General features: G+C 41.6%; 2 protein-coding genes across 3 annotated transcripts in view; one reads left to right on the forward strand and one right to left on the reverse strand.

Annotated features, from left to right (window-relative positions):
• The window catches only part of LOC142428747 (protein FRA10AC1), a 34437-nt gene extending 13551 nt beyond the window's left edge, over positions 1 to 20886 (reverse strand). For both annotated transcript variants that reach the window (XM_075533571.1, XM_075533570.1), the window contains exons 1-11: positions 20695 to 20886; positions 17082 to 17158; positions 14790 to 14885; positions 14623 to 14668; positions 13374 to 13450; positions 12122 to 12205; positions 10824 to 10908; positions 8525 to 8570; positions 6525 to 6638; positions 5507 to 5549; positions 2350 to 2468 (exon numbers count right to left, since the gene is read on the reverse strand). In XM_075533571.1, the coding sequence (XP_075389686.1) occupies positions 2350 to 2468; positions 5507 to 5549; positions 6525 to 6638; positions 8525 to 8570; positions 10824 to 10908; positions 12122 to 12205; positions 13374 to 13450; positions 14623 to 14668; positions 14790 to 14885; positions 17082 to 17158 (787 nt within the window). In that variant the 5' untranslated portion in view covers positions 20695 to 20886. The remainder of the gene's footprint in view (positions 1 to 2349; positions 2469 to 5506; positions 5550 to 6524; positions 6639 to 8524; positions 8571 to 10823; positions 10909 to 12121; positions 12206 to 13373; positions 13451 to 14622; positions 14669 to 14789; positions 14886 to 17081; positions 17159 to 20694) is intronic.
• A 159-nt stretch (positions 20887 to 21045) lies between these two features.
• LGI1 (leucine rich glioma inactivated 1) overlaps positions 21046 to 23261 on the forward strand; it is an 84424-nt gene continuing 82208 nt past the window's right edge. The window contains exon 1 of the mRNA XM_075533779.1: positions 21046 to 21458. Coding sequence (XP_075389894.1) covers positions 21400 to 21458 — 59 coding nt within the window. The 5' untranslated portion in view covers positions 21046 to 21399. The remainder of the gene's footprint in view (positions 21459 to 23261) is intronic.

Consider the following 23261-nt stretch of genomic DNA (forward strand, 5'->3'; position numbering starts at 1 on the left):
AGTGCGTCCTTTCAATCAGGACTCCAGCGTGGGTCACCACGTTTCCTTTCTACAGTGAAGCTGCGGCTGAGAGTTCACTGATCAACTAATTTACGGAATACGAACGGAAAGCTGACTCGGTGGAGCAAGCCCTCAAGTAGGACTGGAGATAAGAGAATTACACAAGTCACACAAGCCCTTCCCTCACAGAAAACAAATGATTCCGGGTGTGATATGTGTTTGTAAAAGAAAAGGTACAAGGTGCTACAGAGATGTGTACTCAAAGACTTAGCCTTGTCTGGAGCAGGGCAAAAGCTGTCCGGGAAGGCGTTCCTGAGAAACTGATCTTAGCTGACACCTCAAAGATGAGGTGGCCTTTGGGGAAGGGTGGTGGTGAAAGAGGTAAGATTTTGAACTCTATGCCAAGACAATCCACGTGAGTAAGTACCTTGTTCTGCCCATACATCCCAAAGTAAAATGGTCCTCAAAGTCATGTGATTTCATGATTTCTGATTTGTTCTCATTTTTCTATCAAGACATTTAACCATTTGTTTTTCCATCTATCTGTTAAATGTATACGAGTCTAATGATGGTAAACGGAAGAGAAGTTGTAAGAGTGAGCCCTGGGGAACTCTCCCACCTCAAGGTCGGACTGAGGATAGATTACATTCCAAAGAGCCTGGGGAAAGGTCAGAGAGCTAGAACCAAGTGTACAGTTCAAATGTTGCTGAGATCCTATGCCTTATTAACTACTCTTTAAATTTAGGCCAATTTAAGGTGGAATGGCAAGAGGAAATCCTATCAATATCAATCTAGTTCCAGATAATCCCAGAAATAATGTCAGAGTTCCACAAGGTTTTCCTAAAAGTCTGCTAATCTTTTATCAATTTACCGATTCATAATAATGAGATATAACATAGTAAATAGCCTACTAGCACAGAAGGATAAACAAAAATTTTTAAATCAAATGAATTTCCACATTAATTAAAATGTATTTTAGAGTTGGGAAATGGCTGTAGTAGAAACAAGGCACTCTGCTTCAAAAACCTTTCTCAATAAACAATAGAAAGCACTATCCTACCCTCACAATTTTACAAAGATAAAAGCTCCTCTATCCTGGGATATTTTAATATGAACTACATAAACCCAAGTTTATGGTGGTATACAAAAGGTGGAAACATGCATGTACGAATACAACATAGTTACTTATTTTCATAGCTGGAGCAAGGGAGCCCTCTCTTGTCCATGTACTATACTTACATTGGCCTAACTCTAATTCTAGCTTGCATTCTCTACTTACTTAAGTCCGATGATTTATTGTTTACTTCTAATATATCTCAGGCAATTTGGATCTACTTTATTATGGGGCCAAAAAATCCGCTAGAAATAACCTTCATTCAGCACAGTCAATATGTGCCCGGTACTATGCAAAATGCACTTACATGTAAGCTCTTATCTCAACTTTTGAACCATTCTAAGGTAGAAACTGTTATTATTTTTTACACATGAAGATATTGCTACTTAGCTAAAAAAAAGACTGCTGAGACAAAAATATGTAATTGACTGATGGATTTGAATCAACTATTTACTAAGTATGCGCACAACATCATGCTAGGTTCTGGGGACACAGACATACCAGGGGGCTTCAGGAAAGTTTGTGGGGAAATTCACTATTTTTAAATTTCATTTTCCACATATATTTTAGGCCCCCTAGCATATCAATCTCATTTCAAGAAGTTCATAAATTAGTCTGAAAGTCATACTATCATTATAACTAAAATGACAGTATTATAATTTTATAGACAATGTACTGTTTCACAGTGTTCACATTTTTCTCTGATTCTTCAGAATGTGACTGGGAAGTAGAGAGCGCCTTATAGATGTGAGGGAAATAAAACTCAAGAAGCTCACTGACGTGCACAAGGTCACACGTCTGTACATGGCAAAGCCAGAAATTAGAATCCTGTTTATATTATACTACCTGCCAAAGATGAATCAGGGCTAGCCTATTCTGAAAGCTCCTGTGGGTGCTGTTCTTGACTATCAAGCCGAACAGAACTGCGCAATAACGCTTTCGTGGCGGTGATGCAGTCTCCCAAAGTCTCGCTGGGTTCCAGCTTCTCTGGGTTTCAACTACCACCTTGTCTAGACTCTCGGAGTTGAGCAGGAAGCTATCTGAGCCTCGCAGGGACGCCTTGTAGCCCCCTTTGTGCCATGCAAATCCACATCGAGCTTTCCAACTATAATCTTTCAACGACCGCAGCACAGAGTTTTACATACATTCACCAATTACATTTTAGATAACAGACACATTCAAATCACGTAAGGTCCATAAGTATGAGTGGATAGTGTATCTTAATTCCCACTTACCTTTACACTTTCGGGGGCAAGTTTCTTCTTCACAAGATAATCTAGATTTTTTATGGGATGACTCTTCACCACCTTTTTTGGTTTTACTATTTCTGGTCTTTAATTTAACTTCCTTTTTCCTTTATGGAAGCAATATAAAATAAAATTTAACTTTTCAACTGATCTGTACAAAAAAATAAAACCGAGTGAATAAAATAATAAAATCAGTGAAAGTACCCATCTTACAATGTAATTTATATAGTAAGATGCTCTTAAGGGCGTCTAGAAATATTTTAGGTCAGTTAATATTACTTTTTTTCAGTTGTTTCATCACTCATTCATTTAATTAATTAATAATTTTATTAGGGGCTCTTACAGCTCTTGTAACAATACATATATCAATTGTGTCAAACACGCTTGTACATATGTTGCCATCATCATTTTCAAAACATTTTCTTTCTCCTTGAGCCCTTGGTTATTGGTACCCTTTCCCCCAACCTCCACTCTCCCACCCTCATGGACCCTGATAAATTCTAAGTTATTATTTTCATATCTTACACTGTCCACTGTCTCCTTTTGCCCACGTTTCGTTATTTGTCCTCCTGGGGAGGGGGGTTTATACATTGATAATTGTAGTTGGTTCCCTGTTTCTCCCCCTTCCACCCACCTTCCTGGTATCGCTACTCTTATTATTGTTCCTGAGGGGTTTATCTGTCCTGGATTCCGTATGTCGAGAGCTATTATCTGTACCGCGTACATGCTCCGGTCTAGCCAGATTTTTAAAGTAGAACTGGGGTCATGATAGTGGGGAGGAGGAAGCATTAAAGAAGTAGAGAAATGTTGTGTGTCCCGTTGGCGCATTGCTGCATCCTGGCTGACTCTTTCCTTTCTGTGACCTTTCTGTGAGGGGATGTCCAATTGTCTACAGATGGGCTTTGGGTCTCCAGTCTGACCCTTATCATTCGCATCGATATGGTTATTTGCTTTGGGTCTTCTGATGCCTGATACCTGATCCCAACACCTTATGATAACACAGGCTGGTGTGCTTCTTCCATGTGGGCTGTGTTGCTTCCCTGCTAGAGGGCCACTTAATTAACTTCAAGCCTTTCAGACCCCAGATGCTGTCTTTTAATAGCTGGGCACCATCACCTTTTTCACCACAGTTGCTTATGCACCCATTTTGACTTTAGCGATTGTGTCAGGAACGTGAACACCACAGAATGCCAGGTTATTCGAACATTTCCTTGTGTTGAGGGAGTACTTGAGTAGAGACCCAGTCAGTACTTGTCTGCTGCCTTAATACTTAACATTTAAATATATGTACATATATCTATACCCCTATTAATATATTAACATCTACGCATGCCTATATTTATAACTCTATAAATATCTTTTGCCTCCTCATTCTTTCCTGTTTCTTTTTACTTTCCTCCTGTCCCACTATCATGTTTGACCTTCATTTGACTCTCAGTACTTTATCTTGGCTAAAAAAAAAAAAAGACAATTCTAAAGGATAATAAAGCCTGACCGTTCTGAGACAAAGCAGTTCTGTAAAACCTAAATAAATGCAAATCAAAGTTCTACACATGTCCTTTTCATGTTGTAGAAAAATTCCATGATATTTTAATTCCATTCTTCCATGCACTTTTGAAGCCCCCTTATATAACAAACTTTCTCTCAGTTCAAAAACACCATGCACTAGTCTGACAGTTAGATAGATCATTATAACTAAAACTTCACAAAAGAAATTTCAAAGAAAATTACAAAAACACATTTCATTTCCAGCTGCATAATTCTTATCAGAACACGAAGCAAGTACTGCAACAGCTCTAAAGCACAGTGAATGGAAAACCCTTTTCTTAAGAGCAAAAGAATACAGTCAATATTTAAGGAATGAGGATGGAAGAGGCTTTTTGTAAACTCATGTATATACTCGAGAACATTTATTCTCTTCCTGTGATAGCTTTATCCTATCTATGAGTTTATAAAGTTGTCAGTATCATCATGGACAAATCCTTTTAACTGATCTAAAAAAATAGGAAAAAGCTAAAAATAAAACTGAGAAAGAGCACAAGAAATGAGAGAAGAAAATTACTTTCCAAAAACTTGTTTATCAGATATTCTAAATTAAGGCCTTTAGTGACAGATGCTACAATACTATTTTTTGTCTCTTCCATAAGAATCATTCCAATTTTGAAATAAAGCTAAAAAAAAAAAATCAAGATTCCCAAATGTCTCTCGTTTCTTTCAGTGTCATTAACGAAGAGAAGAAACAAGAGGATCAGGTTATTCATGTAATCTAAAATATCCCAATTTTAAAAGTGAAAAATGGTAAGTTATTTAAAATGTACAAGCTAAATGGTTAGGCAGAGCACATTTACAATAGAGCTGACTATAAAATTAATATGCTTCTATACGTACTTTACAAAGCCACAGACTCTCTTTATTACTTTAGGTCACACTTTGTCCATGTATTAATGTGGGAAAAACCATGAGTTTTAGTTACCTTGTACCAAGTGCAGTGTAAGTACACTCTATCCACTTTCATTTAATCCTCACAGATGATAAAACGCAATCAACCCAAATTAAGCAGTTTACCTAAAAAATCCAGGAAGTGGAGTAGCTGAGAGTAATACTCAAGGCTGTATGATTTCAAAATCCATGAACTCATCATCCAATTCTGCAAGCTGCCACCATGATCCCCCGACCCACTCAGTGTGGCAGACTCATTCACTAAGCGCTTGTTTCTCATGTTTGGAATGAATGTCAGAAACAAAAACCCTGACGGCGCCAAGTGGACCTCGACACAAGGGGATCATTCTTTACAGAACGGCACAGCCCGTTCAATCACTTTAAATGAGACAGAAGAACTACATTATGAAGCGATAGTTTCTAAGGATCTCCTCTGACCAAATACTGGCTGCAAATTAAGACTTCTCAGATCCGCTTGCCACCCTGCCTAGGCCTTCACATTTTAAAGAGCTTGTCTGAAACAGCAGGGGGCGGTGAACTCCCAGTTCCCTGGCTGACACAGTCACACGGAAATGCCTGGGGCTCTCCACCACCAAATAATTCACCCATCAGCCACCTACGGCCACATTTAGACCCTCAGTGACAGAGGCTTGCTATTTCCAAGGCTACTAGACATTCAAAATGACATTTTAAGAGAAAATATTACCTGTGGTGAAAATTTAATTTAAAGGAACAGTCTTGGCATAACCCTAAAAAAAAAAAAAAAAAAGATCCTGCTGAATTGCTTAGTGCAGCGCCACTCTTTAACATTTTTCATTTTCCTTTACGAGAGAAAGCAAATAACACGATTTCAAAGACAGTAGTCTGCTCTATCTGAAAATGCATTTACATATACAATAGCAATATTAGAAAGCGTGAGGAAAGTGTCCTGACATCTGATGCTAAAATAAAAACAAATGGTGTTCCAGAGACAGCATTAACGTGGGCTTCGCTTCAGAGACAAGACATCCATCAGCAACAACGTGGCCACAGCATTTCCTCTCAAGTCCTCTCGGAGGGCTCACAGGAAAAGCGCTTTCGAACAGTTCCCCAATTGTCACCTTTCTTTGCCCCTATCTTTAACCTTGCATTGGAGAGGCTGATTTGCAGGCGTGGGGATTCTTGAAATATACCTAACCTGAAGGTACATTTACTACTTATGACCCAAGGTGGGCCGTCACTCAGATGGTGAGCAGGGAGGGCAGACAGTGAAGTCAAGACTAGTTAAAGGAGAAAGGGAAAAAGAAAACCAACAACAACAAACACCAAGAACTGACAGATTCTATAATATGCATAAAGGAAACCGCTGCATTCTAGGGCACATCCCTGAGCTTTTAAGACTATATAAACAATTAGGCCCTCCTAAAATGTCCCTGTCTGCACAGTCTGGAAAGAGTGCATTTACTTGTGACCCACATCACAGCAATACGGCTAAGCAATCCATTAGTTTGATGGGCACGCCCCTTGTTGACCCCTGCATACTAATTTGAAGAGACTTTTACCAACTACGACCTTATACTTTGTATAGGAATTGCTTCACCTAAACATCACCGTGAAGCTAAGAATATAGATGTTTTAAACTAAAGCATTCTTGAGACTTTAGGAAGCTTGGACACATATTTTTCATAGGAAATGAGAAGTTAAACTTCAGAGCGCTCAATCGGATCCCCCTAACGTCAACTTACTTAATTTCACAAGGGCATTCCTCTTCTCGCCCTGCTCCGTGTAACCAAAATTAACTTCCCAGCTCTTTAAGCCTTCCTTCACATCACAGCGTTTATTTCCACAGAAAAACTGACCTGCAAAATGGGCAGGGACGTTAGCTTCCTAGTTAGTGCCGATATGTGTCTACATAATCTGGCACTCTCTGGACATTTCACTCCTAAAATATGTAGCTTCTTAGCTTTATTAATATGGTTTGAAAACTACTGACCATAGTAATTACAATGTGCTCAACAAAAGTGTGTGCGAATATTAAATTAAAAAGCTGAATTTTAAAAACTCAGTCACATGCTTCTTGCATGATGGATGGATGCTTTCTGCTCAAACGCAGTGTTAGGGACGGCTCTGAGGGCCCTTCACCTGAAAGACGTGACTCCTAACGAGTGCACTCGCCAAAATGCTGAAAGAATAAATACATTTTCCAAAGTACATCCACTTATATCTGGGTAAATCCCTTTTAATATTTAATATTATTAAAGTTGGTATCTTTCAGCACTAATGGCATAATGGCATCTATTTTAAGTACTAGCATAAATGGTCAACTAAAACACATTTCCAATTTCTATTACTTTGACCCGACATACACAATAAATAAACAAACCCGATGCTCTAAATTTAAGAATCACTTCATAGAAAACAATACATCATCATGTCTATTATGTATTACAATCTTCTTTTTAAAAGATGAACACTGATGATCCAAAATTTAAAAACGACCCAACAAGATATGCTTTGATAAAAGAAAGCAAAATTACATTTTTATATACATTCCGAAAACAATATCACTAAGTAATATCCAAAAGGAGCAAATCTGAAACCAGCATATTCTTTTCACAGAAAATTAAAAAATTATCAAAACAAAAAAAACAGTAGGCCAGAGTTTTATAGCCGAGTTTCACAGAGTCTTCAGGGAAGGGCTATCTCACATAAATCGTTTGAAACAAATGTGACTGTATGTCTGCATACATAGAGAAACAAATTATTTCTAGCCATTTTAAAGCAGAGCACACTGACTGTATATTCATACTGAAGTTAAGTCTGAGGGGCAGGGTAAGGCTGCAGAGAAATCTTAAACACAATGTATTACTAGTTTCAAAATTAAGAGGAAAAAATAATTTTTGTGTTACTAGTTAGCAAGACTCCGAGGATGAGGATCATATGTAATAAATGTATATAATTATACATTTCTCCAACAAAGCATATCATTTTTAAAAGCTATAAATATATAATAATATGAAGTATGAAACCGTGAAATTATCAATTTGAACTGGATATTTTAGTACAAACTCTGACTTATCCATAAAAGCCTTACCTCCAAGCCCTAGTCACCAAAAGTCAAAGAAACACAAACACCCAGTAGCAATAACTATTCCTAATTCACAGATCAGATCCATTAAATGCCATTTGTACTACAGGCTCCTTAGAAAAGTAACTAACTTAGTTCAGTGGCAGAAACTGTCAGCAGCTAACCCTAGCTCATCTAGTTGTGTCATAAAGAGAGGACATTATCCAAATCTATAGAGACCATGTCAAAAGAATAACATAGTCATCTTGACTGACCTCTGGCCAGTATGGGCATAAAGAGATTAACAGCAATGGGCCGAAATAAATCAAATATATAAAAATACATAATGACAGTTTTTAAAACGCACTTTTTATCGTCAGACACATAGTTCACCATTCCAAATATTGAAAAAGAATCATTTGTCCTTGGTGAGTTTCCTTGCTAACAAATCTTTAACACTTTAAACATTTCCTACATATTCTCAATCAAATGTTCTAAAGGCAAAAAATTCTGTAAACATCATGAAAATATTATATCCTGAGCTGTGCTGATATATCTAAAACACATGGGTAGATAACCATTCAGTATGCAAACCAAGGAATCATCTTACTGAATTTCAATTCGGTAATATAAAAAAATAACCTGTATCCTATTAAGGAGAAAACAATAAATAATTACCTTTCCCTGAAATTACTTCTTTCTCTACACGCCACCTAAATCCAAACTGATGAGAAAAAAATAAAAATATATACATATTTCATGCCCAAACACAAACACATTTTATGCCCTCAAAATGAAATGGTACATACAAAATTGTATCTAAGTCTAAAATGGAGCCGATATTTGATACAGTGAGATTTACAGGCCTAAGTAAACTCAACTTACAAACGCCTCACGGTAGCTTTTTCTCCTCCAACAAGTGTGGAAAAACATTATCTATTAAGGGACCATCTTGTCTACTTTGAAGCTGCCTTAAATGTTATAGATACCAGGTTGCAATATTCCCAAATAACTTCTCAATGATGAAAAGGAAAATGAAGCCAGGAAAAGAATGGGATTGTGGAACAAAGGAGGAATTCATGAAAAATGCCCAGTGTACCTTCTATCACATCTACAGTATGCACGGAGCCAGGAGCTAGTTAATTAAAAACAAATGCAACACTCTTTGGTGGGTGTAAGGATTTAAAACAAGATGCATCCTAGAAGGGAATCAAAAGCACTGCTTCACCTTTCCCCAACACCTCAGACAGGGTATGCCCAAAGCAAAGGCATTCTCGCCCCACAGAAATATATGCACCTCCTTTTCTGTCCTTCTCTCAGTACGAACTCAGACCCTGGGAATCATCCTATTTCTTCCTTGCACGTGCCCTCCTCATCTTCAACCACTCATTGTGTTCTAATAAGAAAATATTCTTTAAAGTATGATTTCCAGTAATATAATGGGACTTTAAAAAATGAAAACCAAACAGATAAAATTTTTGATTCCTGTATTTCTTTCTCCCCTCAACTACATTAGCAGAAATTATCCATTAATCTATAAAGCCCAGCTCGCCTTAAATACTGAAAAAGAATCAGCAGATGAGCCAAGGTTGAAAAAGCGGCTTTGTTACATACCCCTAGACTTGCAGTGTTTCCCAGAGTGTTCCCATACTGCCCCCTGGGGAGGGCACTGGAGCGATCCAGGCGGGCAGCTGAAGCAGATAGCTACACTTTTGGCCCGGATGGTGAGGTTTTTAACTGTCCGGGGCACGGAGTAATTTTGGTGCTGAAAAGGGGACAGCAGGCCAAACAGGTCTGGGAACCTCTATCTGGAGGGACCGAGGATTTCACACTCCATGTGCAGTGTTGTCATTTCCAGTAACTCCAAGCAAGGTAGTGCTTTGTGGGCTAGATATGGTGAGTAACTCGGAGAGAGGGGAGCTGAAAGCGGGAGTCCAAGCCGGCTGGTAAGAAATGGAGTACGTGTTTGAGATACACCAAGTGCATGCATTTCTTAAAGCACGAGATACAAAGTGGATAGATAGTATGTTGTGTGTAAGATATTGCAAAACAATACATGTATTAGAGATCACTGAAACATAATTAGAACACGAGATGTGATTTAAATAAAATGAAATTTTATGATATACCTAAGGGGGGGCTTCAAAAAATTCCTAGAAAATGGAATGAAAAGCGTATGCAATTTCTCCACAAACATGTTTTAGGTCTTTCATAAAGCTCAGAAGCTTTCTTACACACACACACACACACACACACACACACACACTTTCTTAATATAAACAAACACTATCCGTAACATACATATTTATGTAACATTCCCTCTGCCTTATTTCCACATATAATAGTCTTTTTGTTCTTGGGTTACCTTCTCCAGCTACAAATTTGACACTGGAGCTAAGAATAAAAAACAACTTTAACTAGAATAAGATACAATGAAACAAAGGAAATCTATCATTCATCATGAACAGTGTTAACTCTACCGATATGAGAGGGCTTCAAAATATTTATAGAAAAATCCCATCATCTTTTAATCCGTTGATTCTAAGCACGTTTGAAGACCCTCCCTCCTATTGATGCCAAAGAAGATGGACAAGTATCTATCTGCCTCTTGATACATGGTAATCAAGTTGGGGGGGAAAAAAACCCACTTTCAAACATCTGTGAACAAATAAAAGGCATCATTCTGCTGTGTCCAATCATTCATCATAACCACTCAGAGGGGTTGCAACAGATCCAGCAGCCACTTGTGTTTAATTTTAGACTTTTCATGCCTCAGCTCACAAAGACGCATCCACGGGGCCCTTTTCTAAAGCCCACAGATGCAGAGATTCATGGTCCAAATGCAATCTACAGGTGCAAAAACAACTTAGCCTGGAATTAGCATCTTTCAAAGAATAATGTCGAATATGATAGCGTACTAAAATTTAATATTGTTTTTGAATAAGAATTTCCTTCTAAATATATTTTGAAAGCATACCTTATTTTCTTTGTATCTACTGAGATCCGCTATGCAATATTCCTTGAATAATTTATCATAGTATTTTTTTGCAAGTCTCTTCTCCCTAGAACCACCAAATTGAAAATGTTACACAGTAAGAAATCCAACCAGTGTGCAACTTAGAAGCAAGGCTACGTAAGTAACAAAAATGATATAAATACTAATGTTCTTTTTCTTCCCCAAAGGCCCTTTAGTTATATTTACATAGAATACCCAGATATTAACTATTAAAAGTGCTTCTCTAAGAAAAGATGTCACATTAAGGACAAGGCTGTGGTTGACCCAAGCCAGGGTATTTCAATTGCCTCCTACGTATGCAAAAGCTGGATAGTGAATAAGGAAAGCTGAAGTAAAATGGGTTTTGAATTGTGGTGTTGTGAAAGAATATTAAATATACCACGAACTGCCAGAGAAACAAACAAATCTATCTTGGAAGAATGCCGCCAGAATGCTCGTTAAGAGTGAAGGAGAGGCTTCCTTTGCCTCACCTATGTTGGACATGGTATCAGGTGGCCTAATCCCTAGAGAAGGCCATCATGCTGGTAGGTCAGAGAGCCAACCCGCAATGAGCTCTTGCGGGTGCACGGCTGCAGCCGGAGACCGCACAATTGTGCGGGCAGCCCAGGACCCGCAGAGCTTCATTCTGCTGAACCGAGGTGACTGCGAACCCGCCACGGCCCCCAACAAACAGCACAGGGGAGAAAAGGGAGCACTGAGTCAGGTGAGAGAAAGACTTCATCCTTTGTAAGGTTAGAATTGTAAAACCATTGTAAGGTATGAGTGGCCCTCAAAATAGTTTTCCAATTTTGAGAGGCATAGAGGAGCATCATTCATATGGGGCAACACACAATAGAACCTGGGAGGGCCAGACCCAAGCAAGACTGCCTGATTTTTCCAGGTCTCACAAGTTTTCTGCCTGAGAAAAACGCGTTCACTTTCCCACAGCTCATTTTAGTGAGAAAATACGTGAGTTGTCTTTGACTGACAAGTTTCCACCTTACATAAGTCCTGGCTTTTGGGGCTTTTACGATACAATCTTGCTTGTAAAAAGGGAATATTACTTTTTATAGGCAAAGTCAAGTAATGAGAAGTCAGTTAAAATGCCAAAAATGGCCCAAGTCAACCAAACTAGGTTCACGCATCTGAGGCGTGGTTAATTCAGAAGTGTCCTCTGACAGGGCTGACTGTCCTAGATAAATGACAAGGGGTCAATACACTGAAGAACAGAGAGATGGGACGAAGGCATCTGGTGCAGAACCCCCGGAGGTTAAAATTACCACGTCATGTCCAGTTCATCCTCCTCGTTCCATAGGAATCTATGGTTTTCTCGAATAACATCCAAGTCCGTCTGGTCATTTTCCCTGGGAAATTATTTAAATTCAATAAACACCAAAATTAGTCAACTTTAGCAATTTAAAAGGTTCTGTAATTAAAACAGAAATTTTATTAATTGGGAGCTAATACATATATCCTACGATTCAGTAGTTCAATCGTGCCAAGAAGAATTGCACAGTTGCTACCAAAAGCAGTTTCCAAACATTCTTTTGCTTCCTAGACTCCTTGACATTGTCTCCCTCTGAAACTCTGGACAATTTGAGTAAATAGATAATACATGAAGGTAAACATAATTATAAGTATGCATGCGTATAGTCACAGGAGTATATGCATGTACATACAAAGGAGCTGCCAAAAGGTTTTGGAAAAATGGAATTACGAAGATGATGGAATTTTCCCTTGACCTTTGTGAAGTTCCCCCTATAATCAAACGATTTCAGTGATTTCAAAAGCCACATACACAAGGTGCTGCCATGGAAGCAAGACAAACGGACAGAGAACCCCTCTGTCTCTGAAGCTGACTGCAGTGATTCAAATGGTGCTAAGCTACCATGGCTCGGATGAGAGGCCTGGATAAGCACTCAATGAAAAGGCAAGGCCCGTAAACGTTAGCTTCAGGACCTAATCAAAAGTCCGACATCAGGCATACTGCTCTCTGTGGAGGCTGTTTTTCAGAAACAGGAAAAACGGTCCACACTTCACTTGCCACAGCTCCCTGGCTGTGCACCATAAGCCAGGCAGGCAGTGAGGGGAGCGGACCTGACAGGCTGAGTCCGTGAGGGATGTACGCTCAACTGACAGAAGAGACAGAGTCTGTAAGGCCTGGTCCACTGTAGACTGGGTAAGTGAGGAAAAGGGCCATGCAAAACCAGCAGGTGCTGATGGAAGAGCCTCAAATGTAGGGGGAAAATCATGTGAAGAAACACTGGAGGGAGGTTTTCAACAATGTCCTTTGGTCGAACAATCCCATATATTAAGTCCTAAAAAGTTCAGGATCTCAAATTCCCTTGCAGAAAAATTGCTGCCTAGTTAGTTGGAGGCTCAGGATAGCATCTCCACTTTCTGACGACATATGGAAAATAGACTAGAAAGCCGGGAGAGCTGCTGAATCAGAAAACACAGTAGCTGTGGGCCTTGAATTATGTCATCCATATATTTTCCCTGCCCCCACTTTGTAAATTTCATGATACTTACCCTACACGCCTGAAATCTTCCTTTTTGCCACCATAGTATAAAATATAATCATTAACAAACTTTCTGTGTCTTTGATACTGAAATGCAAAAAATTAAGGATTTTATACATTCAGGAGATGTGCTGTGTTCATGATCTATCACTGAAAGACAGAAAAAGAGTATGAGTTCCACGGTTTTTAAAACCTATGCATACTTATACACAGGGGAAAATACTGATGCATTTGCATTGTGGTGTAGGCAGCGAATTCTGAATACACTGTGGACTTCCAGAATGATCAGTCTTACAAGAAACAAAACCAGAATCCTCCTTAGAAGATGGTGAGGCTCCACCTGTTTTACTTGGGAAACCTCATCAGGAAGAAGTAATGGCTAGAAAAGCAGATGGGTAAGCAAACATGAGAGCAGCCCTCAGGAAGTTGGAATCCGTGTTACCAGCAACCTCAAACGTAGTCGTGGTCATGAAGGTGGCCCACAACCAGGCAATGCTTTGTTTTGTTAGACATGCAGTTAACTCAACGGAGTACGCCAGAGGGACAGACAGATCGCCCAGCAGACAAAACCAAGAACGTAGACATAGGTTTGCACGAGTACTATACTTGTATGCTCATTTTTGTTAACAGGTAAGATGCAATTTAATAGAAGGAAAACAGTGCAGGAGCAATTGGATAGCTACAGGCCACGAGAAGGGAAAATCATCTCCAACTAAGTCTAATCTTATTCAAAATTTTACTCGGATCACTTTTATAAAACAAATGATAGGAGAGCATCTTTGGGATGAGGTGTAGCTTGGCCAGGGTTCTTAGACCTGATGCCAAAGCAGCACCCATAAAAGGAATAGCAGGCATGGGGCAGGCCACTCATCTACCTTCAACAAAAACTTTACAAAGACCTTAAGCAGCCAAGCACCAGGTAGGAAGAGGGCAAAAGTGAAGACGAGACTACAGGTAACTATAGAAGAGGGCGATGTGGAAGGCTTGCAAAACAGGTTGGATAAGTATCTGCAGGCTCAGGACTGTAAGCCTATTAACAGAGCATGAGCAGGATGTTGTACTATTTTTTCCTCCTCCTATCTTTCTTATATGAGAGAGCGGCAATCTAAAGTATATATGGTGATGTGCTTTGTCAATAAGCACTTACGTTGAGAAATAAAATGTACATGGTCCGCTTGACTTCACTAGATGCCGTGCATAGACAGGAGAGTGTAAAATGCCCACTAGCTAGACAGATCTAGCAATGTCAAAAAGGATACAGCATCCATAGCTATGAGATGAAACCTCCTGTTCCTGGCTTCTTCCCTGTAGAAACAGACATTAAGCATGTTTCAGTGTCAATATTCAACCATGAACTGAAGTCCCCACGCCCCGGAACTGACAAGGCCATCTTCACCAAGGGAGCCAGCGCATCAAGATGCCCCACCTGTCCAGCGCTTCTGCTGCGACCTGCTTATGTGCCACCTTTCCGTGCTTTTCTTTCTGAAACGGCTTTGCGAGCAGTACGTCATCTTCAACTGTCCTGGTTTATTAAGAAGCAAAAAAATAGTAAGAGTTCCAAGAGCCCTACTTGCCCCGCCCCCCCCCCCCAAAAAAAAACAGGAGTAGTGTTTCCTGACTCTACAGTTTTCCGAATTGGAACATGTTGTAAGGAACTCGAGTCTTAGCTCAAAGATCAGACTCACTGGTCCCACATAAAAACTTTATATCTCCCCTAGACCCCTCTGCAAGGGGATCTCCAGTGCCCGGCAAATGGGCTTTGATCTTCAAGGTGTGAAGTAGCAACGATGAAAAATACAACTTTCCTCTAGTTCCTAAATGCTTCCCCACCACCACCACCCTCCACTATCATGATCCGAATTCTACCTTGCAAGACTGGCTAGACCAGAGGAGGTACACTGGTACAGATAGAAACTAGAAACACAGGGAATCCAGGGTGGATGACCTTTCAAGACCAGTTGTCTGACTGGCGATAGTGGGAGGGTAGAGGGAGAGTGGGTTGGAAAGAGGGAACCGATTACAAGGATCTACATGTGACCTCCTCCCTGGGGGACCGACAACAGAAAAGTGGGTGAAGGGAGATGCCGGGCAGTGTAAGACAAGATAAAATAATACTTTATAAATTATTAAGGGTTCATAAGGGAAGGAGGAGCGGGGAGGGAGGGAGAGGGAAAAAGGAAAATGAGGAGCTGATTCCAGGAACCCAAGCAGAAAGCAAATTTTGAGAATGATGAGGGCAGCGAATGTATAAGTGTACTTTACACAATTGATGTATGTATGGATTGTGATAAGAGTTGTATGAGCCCCAATAAAATGATTTTAAAAACAAAACATTACATCTTCTTAAATTGCTGAGTCAATACCTTAATTTTATTTAATATCTACAGAACGGAGAAGATAATACTAACAAAAGCCTGGGTTCTGGCGTCGTACCCAAAAAAACAGACTCACTGTCATCAACTCGACTCTGAGTCATAGACACTCTACAGAACAGCATAGAACTTCTCTTGTGGGTTTCTGAGGCTGTAACTCTTTAACAAGAGTAGAAAGCCTCACCTTTCTCCTGAGACGCAGCTGGTGGTTTTGAACTGCTGACCTTGTGGTTAGCAGCCCAACTTGTAAGCCAACTGTAAGTCACCAGGGCTCTTTATATAGACAATTACTCCTAGTTATTCAGATAGCTCTTAGCCGTAGTACAGAGAGAACTACCCAACTAGATCTGCTCAAACTCCAGAAAGTAAAATGTTTGAATGGAAAAATCTGTAGAGAATGTAAACCGAAAACAAAGCAAACACATTGCCAAGGAATCAATTCTGACTCCTAGCAATTTTACAGGACAGAGCAGAACTGCCCAATAAGGTTTGCAAGACTGTAAATCTTGAGAAAAGCACAGACAGGCACATCTTTCTCCCTTGGAGCCGATGGAGGGTTCAAACTGCCAACCTTTCAGTTAGCCAAATGCTCTCACCACAGAGTCCCTGGGACCTCATTTTGGAAAAGCACTCTAAAACATAATTTATTAGGACTTTCTTTTGATTATCCATGAAGACCGAGTACCCTGTGAAAACCATCAGTCCCGGTTAGTACTTATATGTCTAATACATGTTGCTCTTAATATGAAACAGTCAACTGCTACAAGTTTGGAGAGTATGGGTCAGTTAAGCACTACTGAGTTAATGAATGAAATCAAATTTCCAAGGACTGACAGCTGAAAACAACCAAAGCGCCAACACGTAGCCTCCTTTAAGGCCCAAGCTTTCCGTTTGCTTGGCTTTATTTCCTTGTTTGTCCCTTCCCATTTAACAAAATGTTCCAGGAACTCTCCCTCGGCCACTTACTCTCTGTATTCACATCACAAAAAATGCTGGGCTGCATTATCATCTCATCCTCCACACTAAATCACGGACTGGCAGAGAGACCAGCAACCAGGCCCCTTCTTAGCTAAGACATTGACAAAAACTCCGTGAGGCAAGGTGGGGGAGAAATATCAACAACAGAGCCAGGCCAGCTTTAATCGGATCCTCTTTACAGCATCAACATTATTTTCTTATTGCTTCACACGACTGCTCTCAAATTTTGAGTCCATACATTCTAGTTCAATGAAAAAAAAATCCATGAGCTACAGCATGTAAAATGTGTAAACTTTCAATATGATTTATTTACCCTTCGTGTCAATCTAGCAAGAACCTGAAACACAAATCAATAACAAACAAGTTACCTTTTCTTCCTTTTGCTAGATTCTCCACCCCGTTCCTCATCACTAAAATCCGAGTCGTAGCCTCCGTGACCTTGCATCTGGAAAAGAACAGAAAATCCACTGCCTGGAAATCTTAAGTTGTCAACATTCTGAAAATAGATTTATTCAAAAATAAGTTATCCTAACTAGCCACACCTATTTTATTAGTCATTTATCGAGCATGTTTATACCTACGTTGCTATCATCATCTTCTAAACGTTCACTTTCAACTTGAACCCTTGGTATCAGCTTCCCTCCCCCCCACAACCCCTTGACAAATGATAAATTAATACTGCTTTCATATCTTACACCGACCGCTGTCTTCCTTCACCCACATTTCTGTTATTCATCCTCCCAGGTTGGGGTGGGGGAGGATTATGCATCAATCGTTGCAATCGGTTTCCCCTTCCTCCCCTTCCCCCCCCACCTAAAAAGCTACAACCATTTCAGAGGATGGCTGTGGGCAGGTTGCTTTCTGAGGGCTGACCAGCCACCAAAAACCTTCATTTTGAAATAACAGGTTTACCCTTCAACAAAGGCATGTGTACCCTGATTACTTTTGATTATGATTAAGTCAACAAGGGAGACTACTCTTTGACCTTCTACTGAAAACTAGATTTGGAAGCTACAGTGTAACCAAATATGACGCTCAGGAATAGTTTACTTGCCACTCGGTAGGAGCAGTTACCATGAATTCATTACCAATTCTGTCCTAGCCACTGTGTTAAGCGCTCTCCAAACACTTCTAGTTCTGCAAGCTAGGAACCACCACCTCCATTTTCCAGATTAAGAAACGCTGGGCAGCTGGATAGGGACAGTGGCTGCACACGATCGTGCATGCATCAAGAGCCACCCTGAATCATTCACTTTAAAATGGCCACATTTGACTTGGGAATTGCGCGCGCACACACACACACACACGCACGCACACACGCACTACAGGAACAAAGGACAAACAGAATGACCAATTTCACATAACAAGGAGGTGGCTGAGCTGATCTACTTGATTCTAGTTTATGATTTCAATTGTTCCAAACTGCTTTTCTGAAATTATGAACATTTTGTAGTGGTAGGCAGTTTGAAACCACCAGCAGCTCCTTGGGAGAAAGACGGGGCTTTCTAATCCTGTAAACAGTCTCAGAAACCCACAGGGGAGTCACTAGGGTCAGCACTGACTCGAGGGCAGTGAGTTTGGTTTTATGTTCCTTGAGGAGTCCTGACTGCATAGAGGTTAAAGCACTCTGGTGCCAAACGAAAGGTCAGCAGTTTGAAACCACCAGCAGTTCCAAGAGAGATGTGGTGATCTGCTTAGGTCGAGATTGACCGTTTGAAAGCCCTCTAGGGAAGTTCTACTGCCCTACGGCGTCACTATGTTGGCGTCAAGTTGGTGGCGGTGGGTGAGATCTGGATATGCTGTTAGATTAGGTATTGTGAATAGCATTCCATTTGTGGATCAAAATCATCTTTTTCAGTAAAGATTTGTTTTATTGAGCATAAGGTCACAATCAGTCAGAATCAACTAGATGGCACCTAACAACAAAGACGTCTACTTTTTTTCCCTTAAGCTTACATTCTCTCAAGGTAAACTACTCTGTCTTTTGGTCTAGTCAGCTTTCTCTTGTTTCAATTTCTTATAATTTTTTTTTAAATGTTGGAAGACCTGCGCTAACACTTAAAAAAATCCATGGGTTATGTCAGAAGCAGCTCCTGGCTCAGCACTAACCTGAATTGGGGCCAGACATTAACAAGGGAGGGGTGGACTACTTGACCGTTCAATGGAGAGTCAAATAGACTCAGAGATTCAAAACCAGCCAATTAAATTATTTTAAAAATCACTCTTGTGGGAAAGACACTTGGCAATAAGGGTTCCACTATTAACTCTTGACAACTTGGCACATTATGAATATTAATTCATAAGACTGGCAGGAACCAGTCCAAAGGATACGTTCAAATTTGTAAAACTTTACGGCACTGTAACAAAGTACAGTCCCTTCCTAAACTGTAGGGCATTGGATCTGCAGCAGAGGATGTTTCTGGCTACCTAGAACAAAGTCATGTCATCTGCTAAATAAGACCGTTATCTCAATTAACCATTAAGACCTAAGTCAGTGGTTCTCAACCTTCCTAATGCCACGACCCTTTAATAGAGTTCTTCATGTGTGGTTACCCCCAATCATAACATTATTTTCATTGCTGCTTCATCACTGTAATTTTGCTACTGTTATGAATCATAATGTCAATATCTGATATGCAGGATGTATTTTCATTGTTACAAATTGAACATACACATAATTAAAGCAGTGATTAATCACAAAACAGTATGTAATTATATATTGTGAAATATTTGTGTTTTCCGATGGTCTTAGGCGACCCCTGTGAAAGGGTCGTTCAACCCCCAAAGGGATCGTGACCCACAGGTTGAGAACCGCTGTGACCCAAGTGATCTTTCCACAGTACCACTTTCCAAGAGAGGTGTGTTGGGATTGATTCCCTCTTCTCTGTCCCCCAGAATGATGCAAAGAAGATTCCAGCCGAGGCTGGCGGTGATGGCTAGAAGGCCACTGGTTCGCCACCTTAGATGACCCGTCACTGACTCACATACGCCTGACCGTCGTGACCTTTATCAGATGCATTCGTTGCTCTAGATGTCTTCCCACATCTGTTCAAGTCATCGCCGTGCTCTTCGTGGTCCTTGTGCCATGGTGTTCACATCCCGATGGGGGATAACCATGTGGAGCTGATTCGCCCTAATTTAAATCGAGGAGCGATACCTTTCATGTGTCTTGTTTTGGGCATGTTCCTTAACCTCACTGAGCTTGTTCCTCTATTAAATGGGGCTCAAGTGAATACTCACTTCCTAGGACTTGAGATCGAATCACTTACATACCAAACAGCTGCCACCTAGTGCGGTCTGGCTCACAGAGACCCTCAAGAGGTTTTCTGAGGCTGTTCATCTCCACAGGAGAAGGGCAGCCTCATCTCCCAAGGGGTGTGGAACACTGACCTTGTGGTGGGGTGAGCAGGGCGAAGCACCCCCAAACTCTCAACTCACTACCACGCAGTCCATTGGGACCCACAGCGACTCACGGGGCGATCAGAACGGTCAGAGCGGGGTTTCGGGGCTGTGCATCTTCGCAGAAGCCGCATCGTTCTCCGGGGGAGCTGCTGACCGTTTCAAACTGACCTTGTGCTCCACGGCCAACGTGAGCCCAACCCACTGAGCCACCAGGGTTCCTGAGGGTTTTCCCTGCCCTTTAAATATGAATTACGGCGGGGCTTCAAAATGTTCGGGGGCGGGGAGAAGCAATTTCACGAGAGTGTAAGTTTCCACACTGTCACCCATCATCACGCTCCTCCTCCTGCTCCCTCCCCACTCCTTTTAGTTTTGCTCTCTGGTGGCTTTACCCATGTCACCACAGGGCTGTCCTAACAAGCTGACCCTTCTAGGCATCCATTGGCAAGGGCTGACAAGCAAAATCGAGAAGGCTGTCTCCAGAATCTGTCTTTTAAAGAGCGAGAATTGCCATCTATCAAGCAAGTTTCGACGTCCTCCTCACGCCGCCCCCAAATGCACCCCCCCCACGTCCACACACACCCTGGCTCTGCCTCCCGGCGCCACCACGTTAACCCCCCGAGGCGCCGTCTCCGCCGTCCTCCGCGGCTGCCGCGACCACCGCGAGGTGCTGCGGGGCCCGCCCAGCCGAACCGAACCGGCAGCCCAGCCCGCGAAGGCCGCCGCCGCAGCCGCCGCCAATCGCGCTCCGCCCGGCCGCTACGGGTCCCGACGCGCACCACTTCCGGCGGAGGCGGCGGGCTCGCGTGCAGCGCCGAATGCGCCCCGGCTCGCGGCCCGGAAACGAGGCGGCGGCGGCAGAACGGGGCCGGGCCGCGGGCGGGGCTTCGGCTCTCCTGCGGCTGCGCGGCGTTGCCGGTGCCCCTCCCCTCCCCTCCGCGCCCCCGACCCCTTGGGAGAAGGCGTCTTGCGGTCGAATGACCCCCGCCGGAATGTCGCCTGCTTCCAGGCCTCTTTTGGGTAACCTTGGTGACGCCTCCCCGGAGGGGTCAGCGCAGACCGGCCACCCCCCACACGCAATCCAGCTGTGCTCATAATTAGCATAAAAAGCACTTTCTCGTTCCCCACAAAAAGGCCACTGCAGCTGCAATGCCCGTGGCACGGGCCCATCTTAGAGAAAACCGCGGCATAGTCCAGCCTCCTCATTGGACATCCTTTGCACTGCATGGTAGATGACAATATGCTCTAGTCTCCAGGTTCGAGGCTCCCTCCTGTCCCTAACGGGAAATGAGGGGTGCATCCTGCTTTTACCCAAGGCAGCCCGTGCGGTCTGGGGAAGCTGTAAGGTAAGTTTAGTGATTGTAGGTTCCATTACTGCAAAGGGCCATTAGATTACATTGCTATTTAAAACAATAGGAAGACTCACAATGGAACGCCATTCAATATTGAATTAGGTTATTAAGCAATTCATTTTTAGTTATTTTATTATTAATATAACTGAATACACTTGTCCCTGCTCGCTAATTTACTTTCTACCAATATTTCACATTTATCACATTTTCTCCCGGTTATAGTGTACGCTCTTGTCTGCTGCCTCGCGTTAGAACGTAGCACAACCCTGTACTGCTGTTATTAGCTCCGTGTGGCACTTGAGGGATGGGGCATAGCATCCAAAGCCACAAACATGCGGATGGGAGTCTCGAATCCAGGGCGCTGGCTTGCGTCCTGAACGTCTCAATTCTCAATCTTTCACTCTTACTGGATTATGTGGGAAGCAGCCCCCTGATTCCAACATTACTAAAATTTCAGATCTGTTGCTATCGATTCAGACAGGTAAATACTTCCCTTTAGGGCAACAATAATGGAAGCAAATAAATAATAATATACCAAACTGTTAGGAACAGATCACATGATCGGAATTAAAATCAATTAATACATTATAGAAAATCTACCCCATCAGGAAACCACCAGTTGGGAATTATAGCTGAACAACAATAAAAAGCTGCAGATATTGGTTAAGTTTGACAGTACTTACTAATGCTAAACATACACACTTCTCGTGTGTCTCACATATTTCTCTCCTTGACGTAAACCCAATAGGGAAATGTACAACCAAAGGCCCGCACTGCAATGCTTGTAATAGCACTCTTTGTAAATTTTTACAAAGCTAGAAGCAACCCAAATGTAGATCACCATTGTGTTCTTGTTAGGTGCCTCTGGGTCAACTCGGAATGTGACACTGCCCACTGCTGCACTGTCTTCACCATCTTTTGTTATGTTTGAGACAGTTGTTGTAGCCATTGTGCTAATCCATCTCCCCGAGGGTCTTCCTCTTTTTGGGGTATCCTCTCCTTTGCTAAGCATGATGTGTCTTTCCAGGGACTAGTTATCCTGATAACATGTCCAAAGTACTTAAGAGGAACACTCACCATCCTTACTTGAAAGGAGGATTTTAGCTGTACTTCCTCTAAGATAGATTTGTTTTTCTGGTAGTCCCCGGTACTTTTAGAATACCATATTCCACAGATGCATGGGATGATTGGTTTGGGTCAGACACACCTTCGTCCTCAAAATGGTATCTTTGCCTTTTCACACCTTACAGAGATCTGTGCAGCAGATTTGCCAATACATTGTTGAAATTCTTGTCTGATGCTTCCATGAGCATTAATTGTAGATTAAATATGAGGTTCTTGATGATGCCAATGTGTTTCTCATGATGCAGTCTACTGGTCTAGTAGTTCATGAACATTAGAACAGATAAATTATTGTGAGTTCCTGTCTTGTTTTTGTGCATGTTATTATTTCTGCAGGTCTGTCTAGATTAGATAGACTGGATAAACAAGCTGAAGAGACAACAACGGGACAGATGGGCATGGGAGAGGGAGAGGTGGGGGGAAATGAAATGGTGTTAACAAACCCAGGGACAAGGGAACAAAAAGTGATCCAAAATCAGTGGTGAGGAGGGTGTAGGAAGTCTGGTAGGGTTTGATCAAGGGTAATGTAACTGAGAGGAATTACTGAAACCCAAATAGAGGTTGAGCATGTTAGTGGGACAAGAGGAAAGTAAAAGGAAATAGAGGAAAGAACTAGGAGGCAAAAAGCATTTATAGAGGTCTAAATAAAGTCATGTACATATGTAAATATATTTA

Source organism: Tenrec ecaudatus, chromosome 16 (genome assembly GCF_050624435.1).
Source record: "Tenrec ecaudatus isolate mTenEca1 chromosome 16, mTenEca1.hap1, whole genome shotgun sequence".
NCBI lineage: Eukaryota > Metazoa > Chordata > Mammalia > Afrosoricida > Tenrecidae > Tenrec > Tenrec ecaudatus.